The sequence below is a fragment of the Salvelinus namaycush genome, chromosome 4 (assembly GCF_016432855.1).
Source record: "Salvelinus namaycush isolate Seneca chromosome 4, SaNama_1.0, whole genome shotgun sequence".
In the NCBI taxonomy this organism is placed as follows: Eukaryota; Metazoa; Chordata; class Actinopteri; order Salmoniformes; family Salmonidae; genus Salvelinus; species Salvelinus namaycush.
In genome coordinates, this window is record NC_052310.1 from 880,388 (window position 1) to 903,227 (window position 22,840).

The 22,840-nt window shown below is 47.5% G+C and overlaps 1 protein-coding gene across 1 annotated transcript in view; it reads left to right on the forward strand.

The window, feature by feature from the left end:
* Positions 1 to 22,840, forward strand: part of LOC120045310 (serine palmitoyltransferase 3-like) — a 147,433-nt gene that overhangs the window by 56,314 nt on the left and 68,279 nt on the right. The window contains exons 5-6 of the mRNA XM_038990190.1: positions 241 to 365; positions 17,776 to 17,869. Coding sequence (XP_038846118.1) covers positions 241 to 365; positions 17,776 to 17,869 — 219 coding nt within the window. The remainder of the gene's footprint in view (positions 1 to 240; positions 366 to 17,775; positions 17,870 to 22,840) is intronic.

Genomic DNA, 22,840 nt, shown 5'->3' on the forward strand with positions numbered 1-22,840 from the left:
CAAAAAGGTTCTACCTGGACCCCAAAAAGGTTCTACCTGGAACCCAAAAAGGGTTCTACCTGGACCCCAAAAAGGGTTCTCTTACGGGGTCATCTGAAGAACCCATTTGGAACCCTTTTTTCTTAGTGTCGGACTGTGACTGTAAGAGCGATCAGATTGATCACTTGAAACGGCAGCAAACAGCGACAGGACGTGGATGTGAATTTTCATTTTGTTTCTCTTTCTCATGTCTCTGTCCAGGTAACCTGGCTATCCATGAGGAGTTGGAGCAGCTTGTAGCCACCTTCCTGGGGGCAGAGTCCTCCATGATCTTCGGCATGGGCTTTGCTACCAACTCTATGAACATACCGGCGCTGGTCGGCAAGGTGGGTCTTTATCATCTAGCCTGGCTAAACCAGATTGAAACAATGTTCAGTGTGTGTGGCGAAATCCTGCACGGAACCTTCAGCGTGCCCTGCCACTTTAAGAGCGCATCAGCAGTCAGGAAGGCTCTCTGTGTGGAGCGTAGAGCTCTCGCTGCTCTCTGTGTGGAGCGTGGAGCTCTCGCTGCTCTCTGTGTGGAGCGTGGAGCTCTCGCTGCTCTCTGTGTGGAGCTCTCGCTGCTCTCTGTGTGGAGCTCACGCTGCTCTCTGTGTGGAGCGTGGAGCTCTCGCTGCTCTCTGTGTGGAGCGTAGAGCTCTCGCTGCTCTCTGTGTGGAGCGTGGAGCTCTCGCTGCTCTCTGTGTGGAGCGTGGAGCTCTCGCTGCTCTCTGTGTGGAGCGTGGAGCTCTCGCTGCTCTCTGTGTGGAGCGTGGAGCTCTCACTGCTCTCTGTGTGGAGCGTGGAGCTCTCGCTGCTCTCTGTGTGGAGCGTGGAGCTCTCGCTGCTCTCTGTGTGGAGCGTAGAGCTCTCGCTGCTCTCTGTGTGGAGCGTAGAGCTCTCGCTGCTCTCTGTGTGGAGCGTGGAGCTCTCACTGCTCTCTGTGTGGAGCGTGGAGCTCTCGCTGCTCTCTGTGTGGAGCTCTCGCTGCTCTCTGTGTGGAGCTTTCACTGCTCTATGTGGAGTATGGAGCTCTCGCTGCTCTCTGTGTGGAGCTCTCGCTGCTCTCTGTGTGGAGCTCTCGCTGCTCTCTGTGTGGAGCGTGGAGCTCTCGCTGCTCTCTGTGTGGAGCGTGGAGCTCTCGCTGCTCTCTGTGTGGAGTGTGGAGCTCTCGCTGCTCTCTGTGTGGAGCTCTCGCTGCTCTCTGTGTGGAGCGTGGAGCTCTCGCTGCTCTCTGTGTGGAGCTCTCGCTGCTCTCTGTGTGGAGCGTGGAGCTCTCGCTGCTCTCTGTGTGGAGCTCTCGCTGCTCTCTGCGTGGAGCACTCGCTGCTCTCTGTGTGGAGCGTGGAGCTCTCGCTGCTCTCTGTGTGGAGCTCTCGCTGCTCTCTGTGTGGAGCTCTCGCTGCTCTCTGTGTGGAGCGTGGAGCTCTCGCTGCTCTCTGTGTGGAGCTCTCACTGCTCTATGTGGAGCATGGAGCTCTCGCTGCTCTCTGTGTGGAGCTCTCGCTGCTCTCTGTGTGGAGCGTGGAGCTCTCGCTGCTCTCTGTGTGGAGCTCTCGCTGCTCTCTGTGTGGAGCTCTCGCTGCTCTCTGTGTGGAGCTCTCGCTGCTCTCTGTGTGGAGCTCTCGCTGCTCTCTGTGTGGAGCGTGGAGCTCTCGCTGCTCTCTGTGTGGAGCGTGGAGCTCTCGGTTGGCGTGGCAGTTGGACAGTATGTGTCAATTGTTTGTTTCTATGAAGTTGCCGTTAAATTGCTCTGCCATTATTGTATGAGTTATTATTGGTTGTGTTACCCCTGTGCTTTGATGTGTATTTTATATGGTGTGTCTTATCTTTTCTCTCCACTGGCTATCTGGCCAACAAGCTACACTCTAGTCTCCACTGGCCAACAAGCTACACTCTAGTCTCCACTGGCCAACATGCTACACTCTAGTCTCCACTGGCTATCTGGCCAACAGGCTACACTCTAGTCTCCACTGGCCAACAGGCTACACTCTAGTCTCCACTGGCCAACAGGTTACCCTCTAGTCTCCACTGGCCAACAGGCTACCTTCTAGTCTCCACTGGCTGTCTGGCCAACAGGCTAACCTCTAGTCTCTACTGGCCAACAGGTTACCCTCTAGTCTCCACTGGCCAACAGGCTAACCTCTAGTCTCCACTGGCCAACAGGCTACCTTCTAGTCTCCACTGGCTGTCTGGCCAACAGGCTAACCTCTAGTCTCTACTGGCCAACAGGTTACCCTCTAGTCTCCTCTGGCCAACAGGCTACCTTCTAGTCTCCACTGGCTATCTGGCCAACAGGCTACCCTCTAGTCTCTACTGACCAACAGGCTTCCCTCTAGTCTCCACTGGCCAACAGGCTACCCTCTAGTCTCCACTGGCCAACAGGCTACACTCTAGTCTCCACTGGCCAACAGGCTACACTCTAGTCTCCACTGGCCAACAGGTTACCCTCTAGTCTCCACTGGCCAACAGGCTACACTCTAGTCTCCTCTGGCCAACAGGCTACCTTCTAGTCTCCACTGGCTATCTGGCCAACAGGCTACACTCTAGTCTCCACTGGCCAACAGGTTACCCTCTAGTCTCCACTGGCCAACAGGCTACACTCTAGTCTCTTCTGGCCAACAGGCTACCTTCTAGTCTCCACTGGCTGTCTGGCCAACAGGCTACCCTCTAGTCTCTACTGGCCAACAGGTTACCCTCTAGTCTCCACTGGCCAACAGGCTACCCTCTAGTCTCCACTGGCCAACAGGCTACCCTCTAGTCTCCACTGGCCAACAGGCTACCCTCTAGTCTCCACTGGCCAACAGGCTACCCTCTAGTCTCCACTGGCCAACAGGCTACCCTCTAGTCTCCACTGGCCAACAGGCTACCCTCTAGTCTCCACTGGCCAACAGGCTACCCTCTAGTCTCCACTGGCCAACAGGCTACACTCTAGTCTCCACTGGCCAACAGGCTACCCTCTAGTCTCCACTGGCCAACAGGCTACCCTCTAGTCTCCACTGGCCAACAGGCTACACTCTAGTCTCCACTGGCCAACAGGTTACCCTCTAGTCTCCTCTGGCCAACAGGCTACCCTCTAGTCTCCACTGGCCAACAGGCTACCCTCTAGTCTCCACTGGCCAACAGGCTACCCTCTAGTCTCCACTGGCCAACAGGCTACCCTCTAGTCTCCACTGGCCAACAGGCTACCCTCTAGTCTCCACTGGCCAACAGGCTACCCTCTAGTCTCCACTGGCCAACAGGCTACCCTCTAGTCTCCACTGGCCAACAGGCTACCCTCTAGTCTCCACTGGCCAACAGGCTACCCTCTAGTCTCCACTGGCCAACAGGCTACCCTCTAGTCTCCACTGGCCAACAGGCTACCCTCTAGTCTCCACTGGCCAACAGGCTACACTCTAGTCTCCACTGGCCAACAGGCTACCCTCTAGTCTCCACTGGCCAACAGGTTACACTCTAGTCTCCACTGGCCAACAGGCTACACTCTAGTCTCCACTGGCTATCTGGCCAACAGGCTACACTCTAGTCTCCACTGGCTATCTGGCCAACAGGCTACACTCTAGTCTCCACTGGCCAACAGGCTACACTCTAGTCTCCACTGGCTATCTGGCCAACAGGCTACACTCTAGTCTCCACTGGCCAACAGGTTACCCTCTAGTCTCCACTGGCCAACAGTCTAACCTCTAGTCTCTACTGGCCAACAGGCTACCCTCTAGTCTCCTCTGGCTATCTGGCCAACAGGCTACACTCTAGTCTCCACTGGCTATCTGGCCAACAGGCTACACTCTAGTCTCCACTGGCTATCTGGCCAACAGGCTACACTCTAGTCTCCACTGGCTATCTGGCCAACAGGCTACCCTCTAGTCTCCACTGGCCAACAGGCTACACTCTAGTCTCCACTGGCCAACAGGCTACCCTCTAGTCTCCACTGGCCAACAGGCTACACTCTAGTCTCCACTGGCCAACAGGTTACACTCTAGTCTCCACTGGCTATCTGGCCAACAGGCTACACTCTAGTCTCCACTGGCTATCTGGCCAACAGGCTACACTCTAGTCTCCACTGGCCAACAGGCTACACTCTAGTCTCCACTGGCCAACAGGTTACCCTCTAGTCTCCACTGGCCAACAGTCTAACCTCTAGTCTCTACTGGCCAACAGGCTACCCTCTAGTCTCCTCTGGCTATCTGGCCAACAGGCTACACTCTAGTCTCCACTGGCTATCTGGCCAACAGGCTACACTCTAGTCTCCACTGGCCAACAGGCTACACTCTAGTCTCCACTGGCTATCTGGCCAACAGGCTACACTCTAGTCTCCACTGGCTATCTGGCCAACAGGCTACACTCTAGTCTCCACTGGCCAACAGGCTACACTCTAGTCTCCACTGGCCAACAGGCTACCCTCTAGTCTCCACTGGCCAACAGGCTACACTCTAGTCTCCACTGGCCAACAGGTTACACTCTAGTCTCCACTGGCTATCTGGCCAACAGGCTACCCTCTAGTCTCCACTGGCCAACAGGTTACACTCTAGTCTCCACTGGCTATCTGGCCAACAGGCTACACTCTAGTCTCCACTGGCCAACAGGCTACACTCTAGTCTCCACTGGCTATCTGGCCAACAGGCTACACTCTAGTCTCCACTGGCTATCTGGCCAACAGGCTACCCTCTAGTCTCCACTGGCCAACAGGTTTCCCTCTAGTCTCCACTGGCCAACAGGCTACCCTCTAGTCTCCACTGGCCAACAGGCTAACCTCTAGTCTCCACTGGCCAACAGGTTTCCCTCTAGTCTCCTCTGGCCAACCGGCTTCCCTCTAGTCAGTCTGTTCTGCTGATGTGTGTCCAGTAGTGGTACTCCATCTATCCCACTCTTGTCCTTTCAGCAGGGTTAATACCTGACTGGTGGCCCAACCAAATCGTTATCTTCACCCCTCTAACAACACCGCTGATTATCCCAGGCTACACCGAGAGCTCTGTGTCATTTAGTTTGAACCAGATGAACTTTATACATGGCCTGATCAGAATGACAGATTTTTATTTATTTATTTATTATTTTTTATAAATGTAAATACAATTCCATCCACATTATAAAAACTCAACTAAACTTAACATCTATAGACCCTGGTCAACAGTAGTCCACTACCCTATAGACCCTGGTCAACAGTAGTAGACTATGTAGGCAGTACATTAATAACCCCCGTACAGTACAGTAATAACCCCCGTACAGTAATTACCCCCGTACAGTAACCCCCGTACAGTACGGTAATAACCCCCGTACAGTACGGTAATAACTCCCGTACAGTAAAAAAAACAGTACAGTACGTAATAACCCCCGTACAGTAATAACCCCCGTACAGTACGGTAATAACCCCCGTACAGTACGGTAATAACCCCCCATACAGTACAGTAATAACCCCCGTACAGTACAGTAATGACCCCCGTACAGTATTAACCCCCGTACAGTACGGTAATAACCCCCCATACTGTACGGTAATAACCCCTCGTACAGTACAGTAATAACCCCTCGTACAGTACAGTAATAACCCCCGTACAGTACAGTAATAACCCCCCATACAGTAATAACCCCCGTACAGTACAGTAATAACCCCCCATACAGTACAGTAATAACCCCCATACAGTACAGTAATAACCCCTCGTACAGTACAGTAATAACCCCCGTACAGTACAGTAATAACCCCCCCATACAGTACAGTAATAACCCCCATACAGTACAGTAATAACCCCTCGTACAGTACAGTAATAGCCCCCCATACAGTAATAACCCCCATACAGTAATAACCCCCATACAGTAATAACCCCCGTACAGTACAGTAATAACCCCCATACAGTGCAGTAATAACCCCCATACAGTACAGTAATAACCCCCGTACAGTAATAACCCCCGTACAGTAATAACCCCCATACAGTACAGTAATAACCCCCGTACAGTACAGTAATAACCCCCGTACAGTACAGTAATAACCCCCATACAGTACAGTAATAACCCCCATACAGTGCAGTAATAACCCCCATACAGTGCAGTAATAACCCCCATACAGTGCAGTAATAACCCCCGTACAGTACAGCAATAACCCCCGTACAGTAATAACCCCCGTACAGTACAGTAATAACCCCCCATACAGTAATAACCCCCATACAGTACAGTAATAACCCCCCATACAGTAATAACCCCCATACAGTGCAGTAATAACCCCCATACAGTGCAGTAATAACCCCCGTACAGTACAGTAATAACCCCCGTACAGTAATAACCCCCGTACAGTACAGTAATAACCCCGTACAGTAATAACCCCCATACAGTACAGTAATAACCCCCGTACAGTACAGTAATAACCCCGTACAGTAATAACCCCCATACAGTACAGTAATAACCCCCGTACAGTAGTAACCCCCGTACAGTACAGTAATAACCCAATACAGTACAGTAATAACCCCCGTACAGTACAGTAATAACCCCGTACAGTAATAACCCCCGTACAGTACAGTAATAACCCCCGTACAGTACAGTAATAACCCCCGTACAGTACAGTAATAACCCCAATACAGTACAGTAATAACCCCCGTACAGTACAGTAATAACCCCAGTACAGTACAGCAATAACCCCCGTACAGTACAGCAATAACCCCCGTACAGTACAGCAATAACCCCCGTACAGCAATAACCCCCGTACAGTAATAACCCCTCGTACAGTACAGTAATAACCCCTCGTACAGTACAGTAATAACCCCCCATACAGTACAGTAATAACCCCTCGTACAGTACAGTAATAACCCCTCGTACAGTACAGTAATAACCCCTCGTACAGTACAGTAATAACCCCTCGTACAGTACAGTAATAACCCCTCGTACAGTACAGTAATAACCCCTCGTACAGTACAGTAATAACCCCTCGTACAGTACAGTAATAACCCCTCGTACAGTACAGTAATAACCCCCCGTACAGTACAGTAATAACCCCTCGTACAGTACGTAATAACCCCCATACAGTACAGTAATAACCCCCGTACAGTAATAACCCCCCGTACAGTACAGTAATAACCCCCCATACAGTACAGTAATAACCCCCCATACAGTACAGTAATAACCCCCATACAGTAATAACCCCCGTACAGTAATAACCCCCGTACAGTACAGTAATAACCCCCGTACAGTACAGTAATAAACCCCCGTACAGTACAGTAATAAACCCCCGTACAGTAATAACCCCCGTACAGTAATAACCCCCGTACAGTAATAACCCCCGTACAGTACAGTAATAAACCCCGTACAGTACAGTAATAACCCCCGTACAGTACAGTAATAACCCCCATACAGTACAGTAATAACCCCCGTACAGTAATAACCCCCGTACAGTAATAACCCCCATACAGTACAGTAATAACCCCCGTACAGTACAGTAGTTACCCCCGTACAGTACAGTAGTTACCCCCGTACAGTACAGTAATAACCCCCGTACAGTAATAACCCCATACAGTACAGTAATAACCCCCGTACAGTACAGTAATAACCCCAATACAGTACAGTAATAACCCACGTACAGTATGGTAATAAACCCCGTACAGTACAGTAATAACCCCCGTACAGTATGGTAATAACCCCCGTACAGTAACCCCCGTACAGTACGGTAATAACCCCCGTACAGTACAGTAATAACCCCCGTACAGTACAGTAGTTACCCCCGTACAGTACAGTAGTTACCCCCGTACAGTACAGTAATAACCCCCGTACAGTAATAACCCCCGTACAGTAATAACCCCATACAGTACAGTAATAACCCCCGTACAGTACAGTAATAACCCCAATACAGTACAGTAATAACCCCCGTACAGTATGGTAATAAACCCCGTACAGTATGGTAATAAACCCCGTACAGTACGGCAATAACCCCCATACAGTAATAACCCCCCATACAGTACAGTAATAACCCCCCGTACAGTAATAACCCCCCATACAGTAATAACCCCCGTACAGTACAGTAATAACCCTCATACAGTAATAACCCCCATACAGTACAGTAATAACCCCCGTACAGTAATGACCCCCGTACAGTAATAACCCCCGTACAGTACAGTAATAACCCCCCATACAGTAATAACCCCCATACAGTACAGTAATAACCCCCGTACAGTAATGACCCCCGTACAGTAATAACCCCCGTACAGTACAGTGATAACCCCCCATACAGTAATAACCCCCGTACAATACAGTAAAAACCCACACACAGTACAGTAATAACCCCCGTACAGTATGGTAATAACCCCCGTACAGTATGGTAATAACCCCCGTACAGTACAGTAATAACCCCCGTACAGTAATAACCCCCGTACAGTAATAACCCCCGTACAGTAATAACCCCCGTACAGTAATAACCCCCGTACAGTACAGTAATAACCCCCGTACAGTACAGGAATAACCCCTGTACAGTACAGTAATAACCCCCCATACAGTACAGTAATGACCCCCGTACAGTACAGTAATAACCCCTCGTACAGTACAGTAATAACCCCTCGTACAGTACAGTAATAACCCCTCGTACAGTACAGTAATACCCCCCGTACAGTACAGTAATAACCCCTCGTACAGTACAGTAATAACCCCCCGTACAGTACAGTAATAAACCCCATACAGTACAGTAATACCCCCCGTACAGTACAGTAATAACCCCTCGTACAGTACAGTAATAACCCCCCGTACAGTACAGTAATAAACCCCATACAGTACAGTAATAACCCCTCGTACAGTACAGTAATAACCCCTCGTACAGTACAGTAATAACCCCTCGTACATTACAGTAATACCCCCCGTACAGTACAGTAATAACCCCCATACAGTAATAACCCCCGTACAGTACAGTAATAACCCCCATACAGTACAGTAATAACCCCCGTACAGTAATAACCCCCGTACAGTACAGTAATAACCCCCATACAGTACAGTAATAACCCCCGTACAGTAATAACCCCCGTACAGTAATAACCCCAATACAGTACAGTAATAACCCCCGTACAGTAATAACCCCCGTACAGTAATAACCCCAATACAGTACAGTAATAACCCCCGTACAGTAATAACCCCCGTACAGTAATAACCCCCATGCAGTACAGTAATACCCCCCGTACAGTACAGTAATAACCCCCCATACAGTAATAACCCCCGTACAGTACAGTAATAACCCCCGTACAGTACAGTAATAACCCCCGTACAGTACAGTAATAACCCCCCATACAGTAATAACCCCCGTACAGTACAGTAATAACCCCCGTACAGTACAGTAATAACCCCCGTACAGTACAGTAATAACCCCCGTACAGTAATAACCCCCGTACAGTACAGTAATAACCCCCATACAGTAACAACCCCCGTACAGTACAGTAATAACCCCCATACAGTACAGTAATAACCCCCGTACAGTACAGCAATAATCCCCGTACAGTACAGTAATAACCCCCGTACAGTAGTTACCCCCATACAGTACAGTAATAACCCCCGTACAGTACGTAATAACCCCCGTACAGTACAGTAATAACCCCCGTACAGTACAGTAGTTACCCCCGTACAGTACAGTAATAACCCCCGTACAGTACAGTAATAACCCCCATACAGTACAGTAATAACCCCCGTACAGTAATAACCCCCATACAGTACAGTAATAACCCCCGTACAGTACAGTAATAACCCCCGTACAGTACAGTAATAACCCCCCATACAGTAATAACCCCCCATACAGTAATAACCCCCGTACAGTACAGTAATAACCCCCGTACAGTACAGTAATAACCCCCGTACAGTACAGTAATAACCCCCGTACAGTAATAACCCCCGTACAGTAATAACCCCCGTACAGTACAGTAGTTACCCCCGTACAGTACAGTAGTTACCCCCGTACAGTACAGTAGTAACCCCCGTACAGTACAGTAATAACCCCCGTACAGTAATAACCCCCATACAGTACAGTAATAACCCCCGTACAGTACAGTAATAACCCCCGTACAGTACAGTAATAACCCCCATACAGTACAGTAGTAACCCCCGTACAGTACAGTAATAACCCCCGTACAGTAATAACCCCCGTACAGTACAGTAATAACCCCCGGACAGTACAGTAATAACCCCCATACAGTACAGCAATAACCCCCGGACAGTACAGTAATAACCCCCATACAGTACAGTAATAACCCCCGGACAGTACAGCAATAACCCCCGGACAGTACAGCAATAACCCCCGGACAGTACAGTAATAACCCCCATACAGTACAGTAATAACCCCCGTACAGTAACCCCCGTACAGTAACCCCCGTACAGTAACCCTCATACAGTACAGTAATAACCCCCGTACAGTAATAACCCCCGTACAGTACAGTAATAACCCCTGTACAGTAATAACCCCCGTACAGTACAGTAATACCCCCTGTACAGTAACCCCCGTACAGTACAGTAATACCCCCTGTACAGTAATAACCCCCTGTACAGTACAGTAATAACCCCCGGACAGTAACCCCCGTACAGTAACCCCCGTACAGTAACCCCCGTACAGTAACCCCCGTACAGTAACCCCCGTACAGTACAGTAATACCCCCTGTACAGTAATAACCCCCTGTACAGTACAGTAATAACCCCCGGACAGTAACCCCCGTACAGTAACCCCCGTACAGTAACCCCCGTACAGTAACCCCCGTACAGTAACCCTCATACAGTACAGTAATAACCACCGTACAGTAATAACCCCCGTACAGTACAGTAATAACCCCTGTACAGTAATAACCCCCGTACAGTACAGTAATAACCCCCGTAACCCAATTAATTCAAATCTTAATTAAACATAACAGTAGCCAGGGGCATGCAGGCAGGGGCAGAGGGAGGCTGAGGGCAGTCTGGGCACACACACACACACACACACACACACACACACACACACACACACACACACACACACACACACACACACACACACACAAACACACTGTCAAAGGCAGTGATCAGCGGAGGAGGGCAGGGGACCACTCCAGGGCCTGATTACCCCATGCTCTGCTCTGCTGGCACACAAACCCAGCTAATGTATTTAATTAATAAATGCATTTCTTTTGGTGGCGATATTGTGTGGCACCAGCCCAGCTCACACGGAATGGCCAGGGGTTACCGTGGGAAACGTAGCAGTACAGCTGTCACTGATTGGACTGGATGGGAGGAGATGGTTTGGGGTATTAGTGACAAGGACGAGGTCATCGGGCTGGTTTATGCATCTCAAATGGTTGAGTAGCCCTAGGAGGCAGGCATAGACGGCCATGGCTTCCCCCTGCAGGGACTGTCTACATCACCAGGCTAGGTCTCTGTCCACAGGGACTGTCTATATTACCAGGCTAGGTCTCTGTCCACAGGGACTGTCTGTATCACCAGGCTAGGTCTCTGTCCACAGGGACTGTCTATATTACCAGGCTATGTCTCTGTCCACAGGGACTGTCTATATTACCAGGCTAGGTCTCTGTCCACAGGGACTGGCTATATTACCAGGCTAGGTCTCTGTCCACAGGGACTGGCCATATCACCAGGCTAGGTCTCTGTCCACAGGGACTGTCTATATTACCAGGCTAGGTCTCTGTCCACAGGGACTGTCTATATTACCAGGCTGGGTCTCTGTCCACAGGGACTGTCTACATTACCAGGCTAGGTCTCTGTCCACAGGGACTGTCTATATTACCAGGCTGGGTCTCTGTCCACAGGGACTGTCTATATTACCAGGCTGGGTCTCTGTCCACAGGGACTGTCTAGCAGCACCAAGCTAGACAGGTCTGACTACAGTACCCAGCAGCACCAAGTAGCAGCACCAAGCTAGACAGGTCTGACTACAGTACCCATCATCACCAAGCTAGACAGGTCTGACTACAGTACCCATCATCACCAAGCTAGACAGGTCTGACTACAGTACCCAGCAGCACCAAGCTAGACAGGTCTGACTACAGTACCCATCATCACCAGGCTAGACAGGTCTGACTACAGTACCCAGCAACACCAGGCTAGACAGGTCTGACTACAGTACCCAGCAGCACCAAGCTAGACAGGTCTGACTACAGTACCCAGCAGCACCAAGCTAGACAGGTCTGACTACAGTACCCAGCAACACCAAGCTAGACAGGTCTGACTACAGTACCCATCATCACCAGGCTAGACAGGTCTGACTACAGTACCCAGCAACACCAGGCTAGACAGGTCTGACTACAGTACCCAGCAGCACCAAGCTAGACAGGTCTGACTACAGTACCCAGCAACACCAGGCTAGACAGGTCTGACTACAGTACCCAGCAACACCAGGCTAGACAGGTCTGACTACAGTACCCATCATCACCAGGCTAGACAGGTCTGACTACAGTACCCAGCAACACCAGGCTAGACAGGTCTGACTACAGTACCCAGCAACACCAGGCTAGACAGGTCTGACTACAGTACCCAGCAACACCATGCTAGACAGGTCTGACTACAGTACCCATCATCACCAGGCTAGACAGGTCTGACTACAGTACCCAGCAACACCAGGCTAGACAGGTCTGACTACAGTACCCAGCAGCACCAAGCTAGACAGGTCTGACTACAGTACCCAGCAGCACCAGGCTAGACAGGTCTGACTACAGTACCCAGCAACACCAGGCTAGACAGGTCTGACTACAGTACCCATCATCACCAGGCTAGACAGGTCTGACTACAGTACCCAGCAGCACCATGCTAGACAGGTCTGACTACAGTACCCATCAGCACCAGGCTAGACAGGTCTGACTACAGTACCCAGCAGCACCAAGCAGCAGCACCAAGCTAGACAGGTCTGACTACAGTACCCATCAGCACCAGGCTAGACAGGTCTGACTACAGTACCCAGCAGCACCAATCTAGACAGGACTGACTACAGTACCCAGCAGCACCAATCTAGACAGGTCTGACTACAGTACCCAGCAGCACCAATCTAGACAGGTCTGACTACAGTACCCAGCAACACCAGGCTAGACAGGTCTGACTACAGTACCCATCATCACCAAGCTAGACAGGTCTGGCCACAGTACCCAGCAGAACCAGGCTAGACAGGTCTGACTACAGTACCCAGCAGCACCAAGCTAGACAGGTCTGACTACAGTACCCAGCAGAACCAGGCTAGACAGGTCTGACTACAGTACCCAGCAGCACCAAGCTAGACAGGTCTGACTACAGTACCCATCATCACCAAGCTAGACAGGTCTGGCCACAGTACCCATCAGCACCAAACTAGACAGGTCTGACTACAGGACCCAGCAGCACCAAAATAGACAGGTCTGACTACAGTACCCAGCAGCACCAAACTAGACAGGTCTGACTACAGTACCCATCAGCACCGAACTAGGTCTGGTCACCAAACTAGACAGGTCTGACTACAGTACCCAGCAGCACCAAACTAGACAGGTCTGACTACAGTACCCAGCAACACCAGGCTAGAAGGTCTGACTACAGGACCCATCAGCACCGAACTAGGTCTGGTCACCAAACTAGAGTGGCAGCTGTTGTACCAGGGACAGGCCTACTGAACTGGTCCCCCGGGACAAGCCATGGAAGCCTCTCTGACCTACCTATCTATCCCTGGCTGCCACTGAGACACATTCATCATTTAGCCCAAGTTGAGACAGACAGACTAATGTTTAATCAATAAGGCATGAGAACCCGGGAACTATCGTGTGAATAACTCCCGATTTAAGGGCTGTTCTTAGGCCTGAGGCGAAACTAAGCAGGGTGTCTGTCACGATAAATCCGGATTCGAGGGCGTTACTGCTTTTATAAAATGGCTGCCAACATATTAAAAAAAGATTAACAACAGGTTTTCATGAATGTTATTTTACTGAGTAAATTCGTTTTATTTCATCCTTCCACCAGATTATATCGTTTGGGCAAAAGCCAGTTGTTATTTCTGAAGTTGCTATGCCAAACAGGCTGGTCGGTAGTTGCTAGCCAAACAGGCTGGTCGGTAGTTGCTATGCCAAACAGCCTGGTCTGTAGTTGCTAGCCAAACAGGCTGGTCGGTAGTTGCTATGCCAAACAGGCTGGTCGGTAGTTGCTATGCCAAACAGGCTGGTCGGTAGTTGCTATGCCAAACAGGCTGGTCGGTAGTTGCTAGCCAAACAGGCTGGTCTGTAGTTGCTATGCCAAACAGGCTGGTCGGTAGGTGCTAGCCAAACAGGCTGGTCGGTAGTTGCTATGCCAAACAGGCTGGTCGGTAGTTGCTATGCTAAACAAATCACCAACGTGTAGCTAGCTAGCAGAGGTAAAATGATGACGAGAGACAAGAAATAAGAAATAATTATTTTTATAAATAATTTATAAATAGGCAACAACCAGATGATTAGCGAGTCCATAGGATAGCTATCGAGGCTAGCTAGGCTACTTCTCCCTTTGCTAAAGCTAACACACAATCACATGAAGCAGATGAAATGACTGCAAACTGTGTATTTTCCCTTGTTTTTTCCCCCCTTATTTTCTATTGCCATTTCCTTGGATATATCTGTCACGTTCGTCGTAACATTTAAGTGAGGAGGACCAAGGCGCAGCGTGATAACAATACATTCTTCTTTAATGAAGACGAAAACGAAACGAACACTATACAAACTAATCAAAACAACAAACATGAAGCTATACAAACAATACGTGCAGACACTGGCCACTTACACATAGACAATCACCCACAACCTACCTAATGACTATGGCTGCCTAAATATGGCTCCCAATCAGAGACAACGATAGACAGCTGTCTCTAATTGAGAACCAACCTAGGGAACCATAGATTTACATAAACACCTACAATGAACACAACCCCATGAACTCTACAAACACCCCCTAGACAATACAAACACCCTAGACGAGACAAAAACACACAAACATCCCTCATGTCACACCCTGACCTAACTAAAATAATAAAGAAAACAAAGATAACTAAGGCCAGGGCGTGACAATATCCTATTATAATGATCCTGATAAATTAATTTTGCCTTGCTCAGAGAAGCTGTCACTCGTAACGTTCATATGCAGGGTACGGTGGAGAGATTACAACCAAATAAACACGTTGCACAGGTCGGAGAGGCAGACCGTAACGTTCATATGCAGGGTACGGTGGAGAGATTACAACCAAATAAACACGTTGCACAGGTCGGAGAGGCAGACCGTAACGTTCATATGCAGGGTACGGTGGAGAGATTACAACCAAATAAACACGTTGCACAGGTCGGAGAGGCAGACCGCAACGTTTAGACAAACCCCAACTGTTGCAATCCAATGCTAGGGAAGGAGCATGGGGAAATATTGTGTAAATGCTTAGGGGAGATTCAGTTTATAAATTGCCTGGCTGGGCTATGGGACAGTGAATGCGTGTTGATAAATCAAATGGAATTTACCCCGGGATTGTGGTGAATAACTCCCTGCTGTCAACCAATCAGCATCCAGGGTTCAAACAACACATTTTATAAAGGACGATGAACCCTAGTTAAAATGTTGATTTCCTAAATAGACATATCCCGAAAGTAACGGCTATTCATGTGTAATTACATGATTCTGACATGCAAAAACTTGGTATATTTGGAAAGAAGACATCTGGGAGATTATGAGGGAATGATCAGAAGATAGATAGGAGGGACATAGTTCAGAATACACAAGATCAAGCACACACAAAATAACCGTTTTTAATCTTATTTTTCATCTTTCATTGACATGCTATACGTGAATTATTGATTCCCAGAGCTGGAAACACATCAGATGGCTTCCACAACATGTGAACAATATCAGAAAAAATCTATACCGCACCAACAGACTACACCTAATCTATACTGCACCAACAGACTACACCTAATCTATACAGCACCAACAGACTACACCTAATCTATACAGCACCAACAGACCTGGGACAACAGACTACACCTAATCTATACAGCACCAACAGACTACACCTAATCTATACTGCACCAACAGACTACACCTAATCTATACTGCACCAACAGACTACACCTAATCTATACAGCACCAACAGACCTGGGACAACAGACTACACCTAATCTATACAGCACCAACAGACCTGGGACAACAGACTACACCTAATCTATACAGCACCAACAGACTACACCTAATCTATACAGCACCAACAGACCTTGGACAACAGACTACACCTAATCTATACAGCACCAACAGACTACACCTAATCTATACAGCACCAACAGACCTTGGACAACAGACTACACCTAATCTATACAGCACCAACAGACCTTGGACAACAGACTACACCTAATCTATACAGCACCAACAGACTACACCTAATCTATACAGCACCAACAGACCTTGGACAACAGACTACACCTAATCTATACAGCACCAACAGACTACACCTAATCTATACAGCACCAACAGACCTTGGACAACAGACTACACCTAATCTATATAGCACCAACAGACCTGGGACAACAGACTACACCTAATCTATACAGCACCAACAGACCTGGGACAACAGACTACACCTAATCTATACAGCACCAACAGACTACACCTAATCTATACAGCACCAACAGACTACACCTAATCTATACAGCACCAACAGACCTTGGACAACAGACTACACCTAATCTATACAGCACCAACAGACCTTGGACAACAGACTACACCTAATCTATACAGCACCAACAGACTACACCTAATCTATACAGCACCAACAGACCTTGGACAACAGACTACACCTAATCTATACAGCACCAACAGACTACACCTAATCTATACAGCACCAACAGACCTGGGACAACAGACTACACCTAATCTATACAGCACCAACAGACTACACCTAATCTATACAGCACCAACAGACCTGGGACAACAGACTACACCTAATCTATACAGCACCAACAGACCTGGGACAACAGACTACACCTAATCTATACAGCACCAACAGACTACACCTAATCTATACAGCACCAACAGACCTGGGACAACAGACTACACCTAATCTATACAGCACCAACAGACCTGGGACAACAGACTACACCTAATCTATACAGCACCAACAGACTACACCTAATCTATACAGCACCAACAGACCTGGGACAACAGACTACACCTAATCTATACAGCACCAACAGACCTGGGACAACAGACTACACCTAATCTATACAGCACCAACAGACTACACCTAATCTATACAGCACCAACAGACTACACCTAATCTATACAGCACCAACAGACTACACCTAATCTATACAGCACCAACAGACTACACCTAATCTATACAGCACCAACAGACCTGGGACAACAGACATCTAATCTATACAGCACCAACAGACTACACCTAATCTATACAGCACCAACAGACTACATCTAATCTACACAGCACCAACAGACTACATCTAATCTACACAGCACCAACAGACTACACCTAATCTATACAGCACCAACAGACCTGGGACAACAGACATCTAATCTACACAGCACCAACAGACTACATCTAATCTACACAGCACCAACAGACTACATCTAATCTATACAGCACCAACAGACTACATCTAATCTATACAGCACCAACAGACTACATCTAATCTATACAGCACCAACAGACTACATCTAATCTACACAGCACCAACAGACTACACCTAATCTATACAGCACCAACAGACTACACCTAATCTATACAGCACCAACAGACTACACCTAATCTATACAGCACCAACAGACTACACCTAATCTATCCCTGTGTTGCCTTGTTTCCAGGGCTGTCTGATTCTGAGTGATGAGCTGAACCACACCTCGCTGATCTTGGGGGCCAGGTTGTCAGGGGCAACCATCTGGGTGTTTAAGCACAACAGTAAGTAGACGTACTCTCAAATTAAAGTACTCAAACGCAACACATCTCTCTGCTTCAAAACGTGACACATCTCTCTGCTTCAAAACGCGACACATCTCTCTGCTTCAAAACGCAACACATCTCTCTGCTTCAAAACGCGACACATCTCTCTGCTTCAAAACGCAACACATCTCTCTGCTTCAAAACGCGACACATCTCTCTGCTTCAAAACGCAACACATCTCTGCTACAAAACACAACACATCTCTGCTACAAAACACAACACATCTCTGCTACAAAACACAACACATCTCTCTGCTTCAAAACGCAACACATCTCTCTGCTACAAAACACAACACATCTCTCTGCTTCAAAACGCGACACATCTCTCTGCTTCAAAACGCAACACATCTCTCTGCTCAAAACACAACACATCTCTCTGCTCAAAACACAACACATCTCTCTGCTTCAAAACGCAACATCTCTCTGCTTCAAAACGCAACACATCTCTCTGCTACAAAACGCAACACATCTCTCTGCTTCAAAACGCAACACATCTCTCTGCTACAAAACGCAACACATCTCTCTGCTTCAAAACGCAACACATCTCTCTGCTCAAAATGCAACACATCTCTCTGCTTCAAAACGCAACACATCTCTCTGCTTTAAAACGCAACACATCTCCCTGCTCCAAAACGCAACACATCTCTCTGCTTCAAAACGCAACACATCTCTCTGCTTCAAAACGCAACACATCTCCCTGCTCCAAAACGCAACACAACTCTCTGCTTCGAAACGCAACACATCTCTCTGCTCAAAACGCAACACATCTCTCTGCTCAAAACACAACACATCTCTCTGCTACAAAACACAACACATCTCTCTCTGTTTTGTGGGGGAAAACTCATTCTGATTGGCTGGGCCTGGCTCCCCAGTGGCTGGGCCTTTGCCCTCCCAGGCCCACCCAAGGCTGCACCCCTGCCCAGTCATGTGAAATCCATGGATTGAGTCCTAATTTATTTATTTCAATTGACTGATTTCCTTATATGAACTGTAGTAAAATCTTTGAAATTGTTGCGCGTTGGGCTTATATTCTGGTTTACTGTAGACACCTTCTCTCTCTTAGAGAAAATGGTGCTATCCCCCCCTGAGGTGTCCAATGTATTCTTTGTTTGGCTGTGTGATGTTGTTGGGTAGAAACATGGTTGAAATTGGGACTTTGTTACCTATGGTTTTGGCCAGGGCTCTGTAGGGAACAGGGTACCTTTCAGGACTCAGCCATCATCTCCCTCTCAGTACAGTCGACAAGACAGAGGAGCTTATCTGACGTCTGCTGTAAACCCTCTGTCTGTAATATGCCCTGATTGGTACAAGCAGAACCAGTTAATTAAGGGGGCTGCCCTCAGGGCCTCAGAGCAGCCTCACAGCAGACCTCTCCTCGCAGGGCCCAGGGCTCTGACTGAGCTGAAGCCTCAGGCTCTCCCCTCCCCCCTCCACTACCATATCTCTTCCTCATCCCTGTCCATCCAACACTAGACTGTCTGAGTGAGACACAGGCTGAGATTCAATACAGTTGACACATGGTTCTACTACTGAAGTGGCCATTTGTTAAAGTTTAGTCTGGCAGCAATGGGACTTTTTTAAAAATTATTATACATGCCATAATGTTTACAATGTGTGCTTCACAATGCCCCATTGGATTGAATTGGTGTGTAAACGTTTTGGTCCACTGGCCACTGTGGCAAGTAGATAAAAAATATACCAGCCACTCAGATTTTTACCAGTCAAAATATTTTTTTTCTTCATAATTATTATAATTAAAACATAAAATGTATTAGCATGCTTTTTGTTTGAAAAACAATATATATATTACTACACTCAACAAAAATATAAACGCAACATGCAACATTTTTAAAGATTTTACAGAGTTACAGTTCATATAAGGAAATCAGTCAATTGAAATTAATTAATTAGGAGACAATCAATGGATTTCACATGGCTGGGCAGGGGCACAGCCATGGGTGGGCCTGGGAGGGCATAGACCCACCCACTTGGCAGCCAAGCCCCGCCAATCAGAATCCATTTTTTTCCCCACAAAAGGGCTTTTTTTTTACAGACAGAAATACTCCTCAGAACCACCACCCCTCCTTTAGTGTAGAACGAAGTAGTGGGGTATATTGCTGAATTTCATTTCATTTTTTTTGTCACCTGCGTCATTTAACCAATGTATGTTCAAATAAGTAATTTAGATACAATAGTAAAAACCAGATAAAATTGTTCTACAGCTGAACATCAACAATCATCCAGCCTGCCACAAAATCCTGAGTGATACGGTTTATTTATTACAGATCAGGTCGAAGTAAATATAGTAGAAATATAGAAACATACAAATAAAACCAGGCGAACAATGACTCAACGTTTTTTTATTTTTGGGGGGAGCGATCCATGCTCAATCAAACACAATCATTAGTTGGGACAAACATTGTCAGCTGGTCCTTTTTTAAAGGGGACAGGCCGTTACCGTGGTAACTCGGACACTCGTGTTTTGTCTGTGATGGGAGAAGAAGAATCTCTAACTGCGATGACTTCCTAGCAGCGACTCAAACTAACATTGAAACAACAACCAATAACATTTGCACAAAACGATGCAACTAACCAGAATAAAGTCTGACTTTTTAGTAGTAGTCTTTCAGGTTAATTCGACCAACGTCTACAATGTGGTCTTTGGATAAATAAACAAAAAGGTTCCCAAATGCTGTGTGTGGCCACCCGCCAACGTGGCTGGTGAAATAGACATTCTTATCCACCAATGACAAAATCTACCTGCATATGGCGGATGGCGGGTGTTCATTTCCAGCCCCGCCCATCACCTAGTCTGAGAGGCTAGACTCGAGGGTGAAGGTGGCCTGTCTCTGTCTGTTTGTCTCTGTATGTGTAGTAAACTGTGTCTCTCTGTATGTGTAGTAAACTGTGTCTCTCTGTATGTGTAGTAAACTGTGTGTCTCTCTGCGTGTGTAGTAAACGGTGTGTGTGTGTGTGTCTGTGTGTGTCTGTGTGTGTCTGTGTGTATGTAGTAAACTGTGTGTGTGGTAAACTGTGTGCGTCTCTGTGTGTGTAGTAAACTGTGTGTCTCTCTGTGTGTGTAGTAAACTGTGTCTGTCTCTCTGTGTGTGTAGTAAACTGTGTGTCTCTGTGTGTGTAGGAAACTGTGTGTCTCGCTATCTCTGTATGTGTAGTAAACTGTGTGTGTCTCTGTGTGTGTAGTAAACTGTGTGTCTCTGTGTGTGTAGTAAACTGTGTGTGTCTCTGTGTGTGTAGGAAACTGTGTGTCTCGCTATCTCTGTGTGTGTAGTAAACTGTGTGTGTCTCTGTGTGTGTAGTAAACTGTATGTGTCTCTGTGTGTGTAGTAAACTGTGTGTGTCTCTGTGTGTGTAGTAAACTGTGTGTGTCTCTGTGTGTGTAGGAAACTGTGTGTCTCGCTATCTCTGTATGTGTAGTAAACTGTGTGTGTCTCTGTATGTGTAGTAAACTGTGTGTGTAGTAAACTGTGTGTGTAGTAAACTGTGTGTAGTAGTAAACTGTATGTGTCTCTGTGTGTGTAGTAAACTGTGTGTGTCTCTGTGTGTGTAGTAAACTGTGTGTGTCTCTGTGTGTGTAGGAAACTGTGTGTCTCGCTATCTCTGTATGTGTAGTAAACTGTGTGTGTCTCTGTATGTGTAGTAAACTGTGTGTGTAGTAAACTGTGTGTGTAGTAAACTGTGTGTAGTAGTAAACTGTGTGTGTCTTTCTGTGTGTGTAGTAAACTGTGTGTGTCTCTGTGTGTGTAGTAAACTGTGTGTGTAGTAAACTGTGTGTGTAGTAAACTGTGTGTAGTAGTAAACTGTGTGTGTCTTTCTGTGTGTGTAGTAAACTGTGTGTGTCTCTGTGTGTGTAGTAAACTGTGTGTGTCTTTCTGTGTGTGTAGTAAACTGTGTGTGTCTCTGTGTGTTTGTAGTAAACTGTGTGTGTCTCTGTGTGTGTGTGTAGTAAACTGTGTGTCTCTCTCTGTATGTGTAGTAAACTATGTGTGTCTGGGTAGTAAACTGTGTGTGTCTCTGTGTGTGTTTGGCACCGTTACTTTAAGTATCAGATAATGAAATACATGTAGAACTGATTAAATGATGTAACATATTTGTATTATTTCCTGCCAAGGCAGCAGCTACTCTTCCTGGGGTTTATTATGGATCCCCATTAGTTCCTGCCAAGGCATCAGCTACTCTTCCTGGGGTTTATTATGGATCCCCATTAGTTCCTGCCAAGGCAGCAACTACTCTTCCTGGGGTTTATTATGGATCCCCATTAGTTCCTGCCAAGGCAGCAGCTACTCTTCCTGGGGTTTATTATGGATCCCCATTAGTTCCTGCCAAGGCAGCAGCTACTCTTCCTGGGGTTTATTATGGATCCCCATTAGTTCCTGTCAAGACAGCAGCTACTCTCCCTGGGGTTTATTATGGATCCCCATTAGTTCCTGCCAAGGCAGCAGCTACTCTTCCTGGGGTTTATTATGGATCCCCATTAGTTCCTGCCAAGGCAGCAGCTACTCTTCCTGGGGTTTATTATGGATCCCCATTAGTTCCTGCCAAGGCAGCAGCTACTCTTCCTGGGGTTTATTATGGATCCCCATTAGTTCCTGCCAAGGTAGCAGCTACTCTTCCTGGGGTTTATTATGGATCCCCATTAGTTCCTGCCAAGGCAGCAGCTACTCTTCCTGGGGTTTATTATGGATCCCCATTAGTCCCTGCCAAGGCAGGAGCTACTCTTCCTGGGGTTTATTATGGATCCCCATTAGTTCCTGCCAAGGCAGCAGCTACTCTTCCTGGGGTTTATTATGGATCCCCATTAGTTCCTGCCAAGGCAGCAGCTACTCTTCCTGGGGTTTATTATGGATCCCCATTAGTTCCTGCCAAGGCAGCAGCTACTCTTCCTGGGGTTTATTATGGATCCCCATTTAGT